This window comes from Cebus imitator, unplaced genomic scaffold (assembly GCF_001604975.1).
Source record: "Cebus imitator isolate Cc_AM_T3 unplaced genomic scaffold, Cebus_imitator-1.0 Scaffold537, whole genome shotgun sequence".
NCBI lineage: Eukaryota > Metazoa > Chordata > Mammalia > Primates > Cebidae > Cebus > Cebus imitator.
The window spans coordinates 675,082-691,225 of record NW_016107852.1 but is presented as its reverse complement, the minus strand read 5'-3'; the positions used below and the strand labels follow the sequence as shown (position 1 = coordinate 691,225).

Here is a 16,144-nt window from a genome sequence, read left to right as displayed (position 1 = left end):
GTTTCACCATGTTGACCAGGATGGTCTCGATCTCTTGACCTCGTGATCCACCCGCCTCGGCCTCCCAAAGTGCTGGGATTACAGGCTTGAGCCACCGCGCCCGGCTATTCTTTTGTATTTTTAAGGATAGTTGCCTCAGATCTTTTGTAAGAGAAAACAGGGTATAGACAAACAAGGGGCATAAATATTGACTACTCACCTTTTCAATTAACCCCAAACTTGTTTTTTCAGAATCAGCCACGTTGGAGAAGATGGGGTCTGTGAACTTTTCTCAAGGCACTGAGCAAAATAGAGTGGCTGAAGATGCTTCAGTGAAGCTTGATGTTTATCCCACCTTTGTGGTCAGTTCCTTCCTCCCAGGGAGCAGTAAATCAAGAACTGTGGGTGTTCCTTTGTTTTCCAGGGCTGCAGCTCATTTGGATGGTCCATAGGGTATCACTGGGTAACTTCCTGCCCTGGGACCTCTCTCTGAAATAGAAACTTCCCTCCAAAGGAGAGACTGGCTCCTATTTCATTTATAAATCAAGTTAACTCTGGTTCTTTGACTTTAAGAAAATAACCTCTCTCCTTCTCTCAGCAAATGTCTTCCTCTTGGTCTCATGCATGCAGTTGCTAACACATGTATTCTTGTGGTGGAAACAGTAGAAAAGTATTAAACCTTTAAAATAAAACCACAAAACCCTGCAATTCATGAAACACACCTCTATGGAGTCTTTGCTCTTTGTAAGGGACTTTCCGTGTGTTTGCTCATGCAATCCTTACACCAACCCTGTGTGGTTAGTCTTACTGTTCCCATATTTAGATGGATGCTCAAAGAAGATGCAAATTTCACCCAAGATCACCCAGTATTGGAAGTTTCTATTTCAGAGAGAGGTCCCAGGGCAGGAAGTTACCCAGTGACACTCTATGGACCATGCAAATGAGCTGCAGCCCTGGAAAACCAAGAAACACCATAGTTCTTGATTTACGGCTCCCTGGGAGGAAGGAACTGACCACAAAGGTGGGATAAACATCAAGCTTCAATGAAGCATCTTCAGTCACTCTATACCCACGTTGGTCTGACTCCAGAGCTGCCCATCTTTATACAGCATTCCACTGCCTCGCCTCTTTCCTTATGCTTCCCAGCCAGGTTATAAAACTTGGAAAAGAATCGCATGCCTTCTATCTAAAAAACAACAAAAGAAAGTCATTCTGTAATTTCTAAATAATACTAAGTATTCCATCTGTATTTTAATTTAAATAAAACTATGAAATTTTCCCTGTTGGTCATCTTAAGTGTGAGAAACACATATTGTCACTTGTCAGGGTCATCTTACAGTACTGCAAAGCAAACAACATTATCTGTATTTTACAGATGAGAGACCCATCCAGGGTCCTACAGATAAAAGGGCCAGAGTTCAGATTAGAGCACAGGATTCCTGACTCCTAACCCAGTTTACTTTCTTCTACTACAATATCCCCGTTTCTGACCCCAAAAAGGAATGTTCAGCCGTATAAATGTAATGGTTAAGGATTAGTTGGGAGGTACATGGGAAGAACAGGAGGAATCACATCTGTACCCTATGGCATTCAGTGCAGCCCATGGAAATGCTTCTCTGTTTTAAAGTCCAGCATTTCATTCTAGGTTCTAACACAATGCTGATTAATTTCATAGAATCTGAGAGCCAGAGAAGGATCCTGGGAGGAACTTTTATTTATTGGACTTTATTTCATTGCCCTCACTTATGTTCTATTCAAAACCAAGAATGCCCACTGGGTTGTGAGTAATGACAATTCCCAGAGAATAGAAAATAATGTCCAACCAGCTCTGAGAGATCCTGGATGTCCTTTGTTATCCACTTGCCTTTTTAGCTTTTTATATTTCACTCATTGATTCCATCAATGATCACACTTACAGAGATCATATTTTTCCTCAAATCACCAACTTCACAAAACAGCAAATGATTTATAGTTTATGTTGCATTAACTGTGAAAGACTGAAGTACCCCTCCCTCCCATACCCCTGCCCTTATCATCATCCAGGAATGCAAGTAGTCAGGAAAGGCAAAGGCAAAGAAAGCATTCAAGAATTTAAACATAAAATGCAGGTAATATTTAGCTGTGATAGACTTCTACTGGATGAGTTTAATTTTTTTTTTTTTTTTTTGAGACGGAGTTTCACTCATGTTACCCAGGCTGGAGTGCAATGGCGCGATCTCGGCTCACCGCAGCCTCCGCCTCCTGGGTTCAGGCAATTCTCCTGCCTCAGCCTCCTGAGTAGCTGGGATTACAGGCACGCACCACCATGCCCAGCTAATTTTTTGTAGTTTTAGTAGAGACGGGGTTTCACTATGTTGACCAGGATGGTCTCGATCTCTTGACTTCGTGATCCACCCGCCTTGGCCTCCCAAAGTGCTGGGATTACAGGCTTGAGCCACCGCGCCCGGCCTGAGTTTAATTTTAATTAAAACTCCAAGTGGAAGTGCATGTAAATGAGTCATTCCATGTTCAGTTTTATGTAGCAAGGTCAGCTCCCTGCCCCACTGGCAGTGTGTGTCAGCTCTTTTTCTCATGTGTAAGCTGTGAGTGCTGTTGAGCCTTTAAGCCACTATAATAGGTTCAGAGATTTTAGGATCCCTGAAAGAGAAGGATCAGAACACTGCAGTGTTGGGTGTCAGGTTTCTCCGGCACTTGAAGGATTAGGCAGACAAGTGAAGCGTTACTTTAGGGACAAACATCTGGGAGATTCTCAGAGGCAGCAGGCTGGAAAATGTGGGCTTTGAGGTGAGAGTCTTGAATTCTAATCCCAGCTCCATTGTTTTACTGACTGCGAAACCCTAAGCAAATCATTTTCTTCTTCTGAGCTTTAGTATTCTCATTTCTTTTTTTTTTTTTTTTTTGTTGTTGTTGTTGTTGTTGAGACGGAGTTTCGCTCTTGTTACCCAGGCTGGAGTGCAATGGCGCGATCTCGGCTCACCGCAACCTCCGTCTCCTGGGTTCAGGCAATTCTCCTGCCTCAGCCTCCTGAGTAGCTGGGATTACAGGCACGCACCACCATGCCCAGCTCATTTTTTGTGTTTTTAGTAGAGACGGGGTTTCACCATGTTGACCGGGATGGTCTCGATCTCTTGACCTCGTGATCCACCTGCCTCGGCCTCCCAAAGTGCTGGGATTACAGGCTTGAGCCACCGCGCCCGGCCAGTATTCTCATTTCTATAAAAAGACTGCTATAATAACCTTATTATGGTGTTGTGACATTTAGTTTGATACAATAAAGTTCCTGGAACACAAAAAGCCCTCAACAACTGGTGGCAATTATGATGAGAATTAATTTATCCATGCAATAAATAGTGGGCATTGCTATGTGCCCCATGCTGTTCTGGGCATTGGGGATATAGCAGTAAACAAGACAGATACAAATCCCTGCCCTCATGGGGCTGACATTCCAATAGAGGACAGACAATAAACAAGATACATAAGTAAAAAATAGAGGTCATGGTCATGTGCAATAGCTCACGCCTATAATCCCAGCACTTTGGGAGGCTGAGGCGGGTGGATCACTTGAGATCAGGAGTTCAAGACCAGCCTGGTGAAACCCCATCTCTACTAAAAATACAAAAATTAGCTGGGTGTGGTGCTACATGCCTGTAGTCCTAGCTACTCAAGAGGCTGAGGCAGGAGAATCGCTTGAACCCACAGGCAGAGGTCACTGTGAGCCAAGATCGCATCCCTGCACTCCAGCCTGGGTGACGGTGCGAGGCCCTGTCTCAAAAAATATATATGTATTATATATTATATACAAATATTTTATATATAATATTATTATATATAATATTATATATAAGACATATATAATATTATATATATATAAACATATATATACATAATGGGAGGAAGATAAGTAGTATGACTGGAGACTGAAATTTTAAAAGGGTAGCTAGGAAAAGCCCCTCCGGAAGCCAAATTTGTGTAAAGATCTGGAGGAGGTAAGGGAAAAAGGTCAAATGGTTCCCTGGGGAAAAAGCATTCCAGGCTGAGGAAACAGCAAGTCCAAGGCCCCGGAAGGAAGACAGCAGCTGCCATGCTGGCTGCGCCGCTGGAAGGCCAGGGGCTGGTACTGAGGGATCCAGAGGGGAGCACTAAGAGGTGAGCAGCAGGGAGGTGAAATCTAGCAGGGCCTTTGGTACAGAGGGAGGACTGTGGTTCTCCTCTGAGTTGTGATGAGGTGGGTCACAGGGAGGACACAAACCCTGGAGAAGCACAACACAGGACCAATCCCCAAAATGGCAGCTCCACTCTTCCTCATTTAGACTGGGCTAGAGGGGTTATGCTTGAGGAAAATAGATGGGCCTGGCTTTCTGTGCCTCCAAGCACCCTGTCAAGCTGTGACATAGGCATCCACCATGCTCTCTTTGTGCCTACACCTGTATTTTTGAATGTACTCTCGTCACAGTGTATAAAACTGTGCTGTTCTTCAAAGTCAGTTTCCCCAGTATTTGTTCAATAAATGTTTATTGATCACTCATTACATGCAGGCACTCTGTTAGGTGCTAAATAGTACAGCAACATAAAAGGGTGTAAACAAGTCAAAAACCAACCCCTCACATGTCAAAAAAGGAACACTGGGTCATCAAAGCAAAATCAACTTCTCCTATAGATGTGGGTACATTTAGAATTGGAGAAAGGAAAAAGCATGCTTAGGTTCCAGGCTCCACTGTGTGGATACACACCCTCTCCTTAGATTGTTAGCTTAGGGATTTCCCACCCAGTTGCACACAGTGTGTTATCTGAAGTCATTTAACCTGTTGACAGCCACATTCTTGGAATAAGTAAGTTCCATGCAGGTGAAATTGGACAAACAATGCCAGTAACCTTTTTAGCTGCTGAAGTAATTGGTCCAAAAGTTTAAAGTAATAAGCTTCATTTTCCACTGAATCTTGTTGACAGACAGTATCAGCAGGGCTTGGAGTTAGAAGAGTATAAATCTCTTTGATAGGCTGGGCACAGTGGCTTACGCTTGTAATCCCAACACTTTGAGAGGCCAAGGCAGGTGGATCACAAGGTCAGGAGTTCTAGACCAGCCTGTTCAATATGGGGAAACCCTGTATCTACTAAAAATACAAAAAGTAGTCAGGCATGATGGTGCGTGACTGTAATCCCAGCTACTCGGGAGGCTGAGGCAGGAGAAGCACTTGAACCCAGGAGGTGGAGGTTGCAGTAAGCCAAGATCGTGCCACTGCACTCCAGCCTGGGTGACAGAGCAAGACTCCATCTCAAAACAACAGCAACAACAACAACAATCTCTTTGATGAATAGTTCAAAAAAATTATTGTTAAACTTTTTGTAAACAAGTTTTTTAAAAGTCATAATGGTTTTAAGATAAAACATGTGGATAATTGATAAACATTTAAGATGTATGCCTTTAATTAGCCTCAGCACATTGAAATCAAATGTGTTGTTAACAGTGCATCAACAAATCCACCTCAATATCTTGATTTATCATTTGTGATTATGAATGGATACGACACTACAGGTTAAGGTAATTCACAACCTTGTTCTGGCCAATAGCTTCAACTTTCTTGGCAACCAAGTTTTTTGTAGGAGTGGCTAACAAATAGCATAAACAGACACTGATGCTACCAAATAGAAAGGTCAGGAGAGGGTCAGCAGCAACACAGAGGAAGGAGGGGAACGTGAGGATCCTAAGGAATCCACAGACTGATGCAGCATCCCTTAATCCAGTTAACTGAAATGAGTTACACTAAGAGTCTACACTTGGCCTCCAGCTGGCTCAATTCAAGGCCTTCCTTGGACCTCCTGGGACTCCACCTTTTGGAGTAGATCCTCTCGAGGAACCCCAGCACCAAGCAAACTTCCCAGGGCTCCTTCGACTTGCTGGAAATTGCCTGACTTCCAAGGGAGTGTTGTTTAAATGGATCAATTCTTTCAACAGAAAGAATCCAGCGTTGTTTTTTTTTGTTTGTTTTTTCACCAATATAGGCTCTCTGACATGTGCCAGTGAATATGCATGTTTTTTAAATACAATGATATGAAATATGTTAAAAATACACTAGAATATAAACTCCAGTAAAGGAGAGAATATACTGTTTCCTTCGTTGATATTTTCCCAGCCCTAGAACTATGTCTCCCAATGATAGATGTTTAGAAAATATTTGTAAGACGCATCAAAGAATTAATGTGTTCACCACGTTTTAGGCCTCAAAGAGTTTAGGACCTAGAAGGGCAGATAGGGCATGGTCAGAAATAGCTATGACAAAGGTCATGACTGAGACTTGTCTCAAGGCAGAAACTATTAAGAGAAGAGAGTGAAATAGATTCTGTCTGGGTTGATAAGGAGACATTTCATAATGAAGGAGTATTTGGAGGAAAAGAGGAAGAAGAGGAAACAAGAAACTGGAAATATGGGCTGAGCATTCTGCAAAAGATCACTGTTGGAGAAAAGTTCTAAAATCATCTTTGGTAATAATTAAAATCCCAGAACAGCATAAATCCCTGAGAGACACTAGGGAGACGTGTGAGAATCAAAACATGTAGTAGAGGCTCATCAAATGTTTGATAGATAAGTGCCATTTCCAAAACAATCCTCCCATAGCCAGGTGCAGTGGTTCTCATCTGTAATCCCAGAACTTTGGGAGGCTTGCTTGAGCTCAGGAGGTCAAGACCAACCCAGGCAAATTAGTGAGACCTGTCCCTACAAAAAAAAAAAAAAATTTCTCTAGACATGGTGGCACATGCCTCTGCTCCCAGCTACTCCAGAGGCTTAGGTGGGAGGATTGCTTGGGCCTAGGAGTTTGAGGCTGTAGTGAGCTAAGATCACACCACTGCACTCCAGCTTGGGCAGCGGAGAGAGGCCCCTCACTTGAGGGCTCGGATCAATATTTTTCAAGACAGGGTCTCCCTCTGTTGCCCAGGCTGGAGTGCAGTGGTGCTATCTTGGCTCACTGCAACCTCAACCTCCTAGGCCCAGGCAATCCTCCCACCTCAGCTCCTGCATAACTGAGACCACAGGCATGTGCCACACAGCCAGCTAATTGTAAAAGTTCAGTGCAAAATGAAGAGATTATTAGGAACTCTGTAAATAAAAGAGGTTATAGAAATAGTTTATAAGAACAGTGAACAACAATAAAACTATGACAGTCTTCCTCATAATGTTTGCTTTCATATCAACAGTTATGAGGACATCATATAAACTATACAAATGAGCTTTCTTGACTTCCTTTTTTAATATAAGAAATTGACATGCTTCCTAGGTCTCATTTCTTTGAAATTGTTGGCAAATAATACTGAGGGGATACAACTCCACAAACTGCAACGGGAGCAGGACCGTATCTACAGTGCTCATCACTGTACTCCCAGATTTTAGCACCATATCTGAACACAGCAGAGGCTGTTCTTAAATATTTATTGAATAAATGAACAAATATTTTCTGAGTGAGTCCTGTGGCAAAGCTCTGGGGAAGCACTCTGGGGCAAGTAAAGATGGAGTCATGATTTCTGTCTTCAAAGACTTCACAAAGCAAGGTGGGGATGGGTGGAATTGTGGGTGGGGAACAGACATAGACATAAATAGCTTTGCTGAAAGTCAGGGTGTGTAACCACAGCAGCACGTTCAAGTAGTATAAAAATAAAAAACTATTCGATGTCACTTTACATTTGTGTATTATATTATCCATTTGATTATCTGAAAATGGGGAAAGAAGGGTTATTTCTTAAAGGACAGACTTCAGGGGTGAAGGAGTCTGGTGGGTATTGATGAGGGGCCTGGAAAGAACTTGGCCTCAAAGGATGGGTAGTAATCATAGCTAAACTTTATTGAATAAGTATTATGAGCCACCACTGTTTAAGCATTTTATCTGCATGAATTCATTTAATCCTCACAATATTCCACGTGATAAATACTATCATTTTACAGAAGAAGAAACTGAGGCACAGCACTTGCTCAAAGTACACGTCTAGTAAAGGATAGAGTGATAAAATCTGGCTTCAGAGTACCCATTCTTGATGATTATAGTATTTTGTAGTTTCAGTAGGTGGTTCAAGGGTGCAGTCACCTTTTTGGGGGAGAAATCCAGGTAGAAGGAAAACCTGAGCAGCTGTTGTAAAGGCCTTGAGGTTAAGAGTGTACTCAGTGTGTATGGAAAATGATGAATTTGCAGAAGGTTGGCAGAGAAGTTTAATAGAATGAAATGGATAGAAAGGCAGGAGGGAATGACCAACAATATAAGATGGTTACATACACCATGTTACATTTAAACTGTAGAATATTATACAACAAATAACCAAGATATGATAGTACAGTATTTTATGAATGGAAATGTCATCATGATTTATGGAAATACTAGCCAGCATTTTTGAAATCTTATGAGAAGCCAGGAAATGTGTTTATCAATTTCTGTGGTTTACCTCATTAATCCTCACTGCTGTTCTGTGAGATGGGTAATATTATTAATCCAACTTTAAAGATGATGAGTCTGAGATGTAGAAAGAATAACTTCTTATTTAGTTTACTACTTGAACCCTCAAACTCTTAACCACTTCACTTTTGAGTCTCTCTCTCTTAAGACATTTGAGGAGATATGTATAGTGTGATATCATTTTTACAAAAAGAAAAAAAATATATATATATATATATAATTCATAAACAGTAAACAGGGTTACCTTTAGAGAGTAACATGGAAGAAGAGTGGTAAGATTTTTTCTTTTCCCTTTATATACTTTGCGTATTATTTTCATCCTCTATAATGAATTAATATTGATAATTTAATTATAAATTAATAAATATTAAGAAATAATTAGTGCATATTGATTTAGTATATATTTTTAATACCTAAATCTAGGCTTTTAAATTTTTAATTGTTATTTATAAAATAAAAGCTATTTTACATATATTAAAATAAAATATATTGGGTGGGCATGGTGGCTCATGCCTGTAATCCCAGCACTTTGGGAGGTCGAGGTGGTAGGATCACTTGAGCCCAGGAGTTCAAGACCAGCGCAGGCAACACAGCAAATGCCCATGTCTACAAAAAATACGAAAATTAGCCGGGCCTGTTGGGACACGCCTATAGTCCTAGCTACTCGAAAGGCTGAGATGGGAGAATTGCTTGAACCCAGGAGGCTGAAGTTGCAGTGAGCCGAGATTGTGCCACTGTACTCCAGCCTGTGTGCCAGAGCAACAGTTTGTCTCTAAAATATATATATATGTATATAGATATATCAATTATATAATATATGCATATAGATAGATACTAAGAATTATATATGCACATGGGTATATCTATATACATTCCTCATTATGTTTGCTATATACACATACGTATGTGTATATAGATATCTATACATATATATCTATGTATGTACGTAGATATATCTATATATAATTTCTATATATATGTGTGTATATATATAATCGTTTGGTCTATTTTATGTATTTTGAGACCTATTGAAGGTTTTCAAACATGTGGGCAATTCTGGAGAGTCATTACTAAAAAGAAAGCCTGGCTGAGGTTTTGTCTACTCGATTCTGTTTTTGTTTCCCTTTTACCTCCCTTTCATTGTTATTGACATCTATAAGTATCCATTGGCATGTGACCCAAATCAAGCTTTATTTTCCTCTGTTTCCAAAGCACATGATGAATTTCTAGCATGCTACATTATTTACTTATTTTGTTTCTTGTTTGCTTCCCCTCCTCTGCCCGTTAACTTTAGAATCAGAAGAGCAAAAGGTTTTTGTCTATTTTGTCCACTTTTATAGCCCGAGCACTTGGAAAAATTTTGGTGTAAAGCAAGTGTTGAATAACTTTGTTGACTGAATAATAGTGGTTTGGTTTGGTTTGGTTTGGTTTGGTTTCTGAGATGGAGTCTTGCTCTGTTGCCCAGACTGGAGGGCAGTGGCACAATCTTGGCTCACTGCAGCCTCTACCTCCCAGGTTCAAATGATTCTCCTGCCTCAGCCTCCCGAGTAGCTGGGATTATAGGCATGTGCCACCATGCTCAACTAATTTTTGTATTTTTAGTAGAGACGAGGTTTGACTATGTTGGCCAGGCTGATCTCGAATGCCTGACCTCAGGCGATCCACCTGCCTCGGCCTCCCAAAGTGCTAGCACTGCAGGTGTGAGCCACCGTGCCCGGCCAGTGTACTTGTTGTTTTAGAGCAACATCAGGCTCACCAAAAAAATGAGTGGAAGGTACAGATATTTCCCATAAATCTGCTGCCCACACATACACACAGCCTTTCCAACTATCAAAATCCTGCCCCAGAGTGGTACATTTATTACAACTGATGAACCTACATGGACATCTCATTACAGTAGGTTCACTCTTGGTGCTGTACAATCTATGGGTTTTGACAAATGTACAAGGACATGTGCCCACCATTACAATATCTTATAGAATAGTTTCACTGCCCTGAAATCCTCTGTGCCACTGGATTCGTCCCGCCCTTCCCTCTAACCTCAGCCAGTGCTGATCTTTTTATTTTCTCTCTAGTTTTGCCTTTCCTAGAATGTCATACCCTTGATATTGTGCAGATTAGCCTCTTTCACTTAGTAATATGCATTTCGGTTTCCTTCATGTTGTTTCATGGTTTGATAACTCATTTCTCTTCAGTGCTGTATAATACCCCATTGTCTGAATTTACTACTTTATGTATCCAATGAATTTTAATTTTAGAACAAAATGTAAGGTAAGAAGAACTCAACTTCTAATGCCGGGGTCCCCAGTCCCCAGGCCATGGACCATTACTGTGGTCTGTTAGGATCCAGGCCACACAGTAGGAGTGAAGCTTCATCTGTATTTACAGCTGCTCCCCGTAGCTCACATAACCACCTGAGCTCTGCCTCCTGTAAGATCAGAGGCCGCATTAGATTCTCATGGGAGCCCAAACCCTATTGTGAACTGCACATGCAAGGGTTCTAGGTAACACACTCCTTATGAGAATCTAATGGCTGATGATCTGTCACTGTCTCTCATCACCCCCAGTGGACCATCTAGTTACAGGAAACAAGCTCAGGGCTCCCACTACATTCTGGTGAATTGTATGATTATTTCATTCTATATTATAATGCAAAAATAATGGAAATAAAGTGCACAATAAATGTAATGCACTTAAACCATGATGAAACCATCCCCCCATACCCCATCTGTGGAAAAATTATCTTCCCCAAAACTGGTCCCTGGTGCCAAAAAGTTTGCAGACTGCTATTCTAAAGAAATAAAACAGTTGCCCTGAGTGGACTTTTTGAAGATGTGTGGGAAGATGTCCTGAGCACCGTGGGATGATGGCTTTGGATGGAAACTGAGTTCCTTCATCATTCGACTGATGTTTATAAGCACCCTCCCTGGGCAGGCAGGGTGCTGGTGCTTGAGGAGATGGACACCTAGAGCTAGTCCCTGCCTTCTCAAAGTTTTCCCTCTGGCTGCATGGGCTGGGGTGTGGCCCTAGCCGGTCTGTTGGGCTCTGCAGAAGTCCAAGCTGGGCTCAGGACAGCCAGCTGGACCCCAGGCCAGGGAGAAGCTCACTCGTGGCTGTCGCATCTCTCCCTCCGAGCAGGTTGAAGAAGGGGGCAAAGCAGACACCCTGAGCTCCAAACTGCAGGTCGGGGATGAGGTCGTGCACATCAATGAGGTCACTCTGAGCAGCTCCAGGAGGGAGGCCGTTTCCCTGGTGAAAGGATCCTACAAGACCCTCAGGCTGGTAGTGCGCAGGTAGGTGGCAGAACCCTCCCTGTCCCTCCTACCCCCTTACCCCACCTTTCTCCCTACCCTGCCCCATCTCTGGGAAAAGAGCTCGGGGTTGGTAGCTTGGCTTTAAACCTTTGTGTGTGTATCCTGATGCCTTTTTTTTTCCTTTTCTATCTTGTGGGATGTGAGGAGGAAGTGGGATGAAGGGATTTCAGACACTCCTGTCTTTTGAAACACTCATTTCCCAGTAGGTATTGGTTTGTCAGGGATAGACCTCACTGTACTTTCTAAATTTCTGGGCTTGATGAAAAATGACACTGATCCCAGATGTGGCCAGAGCTCTAAGAAACTTTTTGTCTGGTGGGACTAGAGAAAGCAATTGGGCTTGGAGTTTTCAGTGGCATTCTGGAAGCCACACCTATACCACAGGGTTCTTCAAAACAGGCAAATTCCCTCTTTTGTTGTTTTGTTTTGTTTTGTTTTGTTTTGTTTTGTTTTGTTTTGTGGTCTCAATACTGGTGGTTCCTCTGCTGGGAAAGTGCTGTATTATGTTTGATTTTAATGCCTTAATGTCAGAAGCTTTGCACTCCCAGGAACCAACCCTTGGTGGAGGAAATTATTTATGGAAAGGGGAAGGGAATTGAATTGTTTTTTATCTCTATTAGTAAGCACTGCTTGAGCTATTTTACATATCTTAGCCCATTAAATCTGCATATGAACCCAATGAAATAGGTAATCACTGTCCCCATTTTATAGGAAAGAGGTTAAACAGGTTACTGGAGGTAACCCAGCTGATAAGTTGAAAAGCCAGAATAGAATCTAGATTGCCACTTGAGTGTTATTACCTTGATCTGCTAAGCCTTAGGGCTAAATATTTTGTGTATTTGAATATTTCTTCCTTAGATTTCAGCTGCCTCACATAGCAACTAATGTTACAGTATTTGAGAATGTTACAGTTGGCTGAGACTTTAGGAGTCATCAATGAAGCCCCACCATTTTCAGGTTGTAGAAAGTAAGCTGGTCTTCTTAAAGACCCACATTAATTCATTTCTCAAATGTTTCCTAAGTAAGCCCATGCTTAGGGGAACAGCAGCTCCTCCCAGCCACAAACATGCAGCCATGACTGCGGGACCACTGTCTCCAGGCTCTAGTGCCTCTCCTCAGTGTGCTGAGCTATGTCTGGTCGTCTTCAGGGCCATCAACCAGCAGTTGCTTCTCTGGTGGTCAGTGATGCGGAGTGGCTCAAAGCATAGGCCCTGGACTCAGACAGACCCGGGTTCAAATTCCAGGGCTATCACCTGCTAGCTACATGAGCTTGGCCAAATCACTTAACCGCACTGAAAATCCAATATCTTCATCTTTAAATGAGGATTTAAATATGTATTTATGCCAAAATATGGCAACAATTTAAGTATCCATGGAGGGACAAATGTATCAAGAAAATGTGGTATATATATGTATATATTTATGTACACACACTCACACACACACACGACGAATATTATCCAGCCATAAGAAAGAAGGAAATCTTGCCATTTGCCACAATGTAGATGAACCTGGAGGACATTTTGTTAAGTGAAATAAGCCAGGCACAGATCCATACAAACTATACCATCTCACTTTTACATGGTGTATAAAAAAGGCAAAGTCATAGAAGCAGAGAGTAGAACGTGGTTGCCAGGGACTGGGGCATAGGGGAAATGGGGAGACGTTGCTCAAAGGGTACAAACTTTCAGTTATAAGATGAATAAGTTCTGGGGACCTATGGTACAACATGGTGAATATAGTTAATAATACTGTATTGCTTACTTAAAATTTGCTATGAGAATAGATCTGAAGTATACTCACCTCCCCATCCCACCCCACCCCCACACACGAATAACTGTTGATTAATTAGATTTTGATTGTGGTAATCATGACACAGTGTGTGTGTGTGTGTGTGTGTGTGTGTGTGTGTGTGTGTAAAATCATCACATTGTACACTTTGAATGTATGCAATTTTTGGCAATCTAACATACCTTATAAAGTGATTGGAGAGATTAGATGAAACACTCTGAGGCAATAAGAGATGCTGCTGCTATTTTTCTATTATTATTGGCCAACTCTAGGCATAGGCTCATTCCAGATTTGAGTAAAGTAAGCCGTCATCTCAAACATGGTGCTGATGTTTCCAGCAGGTGGGTAGATAGGCTCAGAACCATGGGGCCACTCCTTGTGTCCAGTGAGTGCTGAAAGTTTTGAACTCACCTTGGCACTGGAACCAGGTGAGCACAGGAGCCCCATTTGGGAACACTGGCATCTTTTGGGTACTGATGGCAGAGTCCACACTCCTGATGTGTTTCAACATGACTGTGGTGATAGATTGGTCTCTGGAAAGGGCTGCTCTGTTTCCTCCCTGAAGAGTAGTCATGGTGACTTCTGGTAGGCCTTCTAAAAGATGGTAATGTAAGATTTGAATCACTTCTTCTAATAGGACCTTTGGAAACACAGTCATGGGGGTTGAAATCTGGTCTGGTTATTTGCAAATTGTGTGACTTTGGGCTCTCTAAGCCTCGATTTCCTCATTTGGGAAATGGAAGTAATCATTCCTGTCTTGAAAGGGCATTAGTGAAGTAGGTGTAAGTACATAGTAGATATGCAACATTTGATTATTATTATTATTCTGGATTAGGCTCGAGAGAGACACATGGTAATATGGAGAAGTACTGCCATATTACCATACATTCTGGCTGCCTGGTTATCTGGAAGCTCCCCTTTCATTCTCTTGGTGAGTTTATGACCATTTAAGGGCTAGTCCCCAGCCTTACAGGTCTAAAACTGGTCATGACTGTCTCAGAGCTTGTGGAATTTAGGAGTGTTAATCCAGAGTATCCAAACTCACAAGAAACTGAAGGATATAAACCAGAATGCTATTTTGAAAAAGACAACTATAAGTGGAAAAGTATGCCATATGGACCAAAAATGAGTACACAGTACTTTATCCCTACAAGAAAACTAAATGGGGAGTCTAATTATGGTCAGGAGTTTGCATGGTGATCTCCAACTCCAAGTGAAGAGAATGGTTCTATAGGCACCAGTTCGTGCTGGGATCCGTTCTGATGGCCAGATGGTCCATCTTCTCATTTGGGGCTTGGCTGCCAGGCAGCGGAGATTCACATCCAGGAGCAAGGGCCCTTTTCCCTCGGGGCCCCAGGGAATCATGCTGCTAACTTTCTCTCAGTTTTCATTCTCGTCAACACCAAATCCCCTTCCTGATTGACACGTTCTTTCTTTAGGTATGCTAATGCAATCGATAAGGTTACTGAGCAGTTCTTGCACTTTCTGCTTCTGGTGTGGGAAACATTTTGTCCCTAAAATGCCTTTTGAATATGTCTTATCTCATCTATTATGTGTTGATTTTTATAGTTGAACTTTCAAAGGAAAAGGAGGCTGTCTTTACATCTCACACATGCTTATAGATGGGGATTATCAATACCCCTCAGGAGATATAGATGGACATTCCCCCCCTACCTTGCAGAGATCCAGGTAGAAGGCTCTTTGCTCTGGGCTAATCTGGCTTTGTATTTTGTAGCGTGTCACTTTCCTGAGAAGTCTTACCTTTATACATTGGCACACGTGAGATTCTGTTTCCTTTGATTTATTCATGACAGAGTGACTAAGGACATTTCATTTATTAGCTTTTTTTCTAGGTGATCTCTATACTTTTAAAATAGATTGGGATGACTTCCTGGAAACATATTAGGAAGGAGGGTCTGTTTCATGGATAAATCATTTGTGTAGTCAAAATGTATATTTTGGCAGCCTTGTACCTGTGTCTTTTTCTCTAAAAGATTTTTTGGGTGGGCGAGGGCAGTACCTCGTGTCAGGCTTTCACATCCATCATAAAAATGCCAAGAACGCAGAGCAGAGTAGTAGTGTTTATATAAGTTTTGGGATTGTCTTACCCAGTGACCAAAAACAATCAAAAGTAGAAACACCTTCTTAAAAGGCTACAGTGACACGAAAAATGCAAGGCCTCAAGTAAGTTGTGGGTCAAAGATTTTCAAAGATCTGCTGACCCATAAAGAAGGTAGAGTTTAGCCCTCTCTGGGAGGAGGGCGTGGAGGGGGCAGTGTGGATGCTGTAAGAACAGAGCATGTGTCTGCTGCTTGGTACACAAAGAGTGAAGGTTAACAGCTAGTAGCAGATAAATGGAGAAGAAATGATAAAATAAGAAGTGGGTCAGAGAAAAACCATTCCCAAAGGAAAATAAACAGCTCCCATTTGCAGGAAAACCCTCATGGAATCAAGGACAGTGCAAAGGCTGTTAATTAGGAAAGCAGACATGGGCCCGAATGACAGCTATACTCCAAATCCTCTCTGAAATCAACAGAGACTTTATCTGGCAGATATGTGTAAAATAGTTGTCTAGGGATCGAGTAACCTTTGAAATGGAAACTGACAAAAGAAAGGGTCTTTATG

General features: G+C 41.9%; 1 protein-coding gene across 3 annotated transcripts in view; it reads left to right on the top strand.

Annotated features, from left to right (window-relative positions):
* SHROOM3 (shroom family member 3) overlaps positions 1-16,144 on the top strand; it is a 379,035-nt gene that overhangs the window by 125,989 nt on the left and 236,902 nt on the right. For all 3 annotated transcript variants that reach the window (XM_017514760.2, XM_017514761.2, XM_037733554.1), the window contains one exon: positions 11,553-11,707. In XM_017514760.2, coding sequence (XP_017370249.1) covers positions 11,553-11,707 — 155 coding nt within the window. The remainder of the gene's footprint in view (positions 1-11,552; positions 11,708-16,144) is intronic.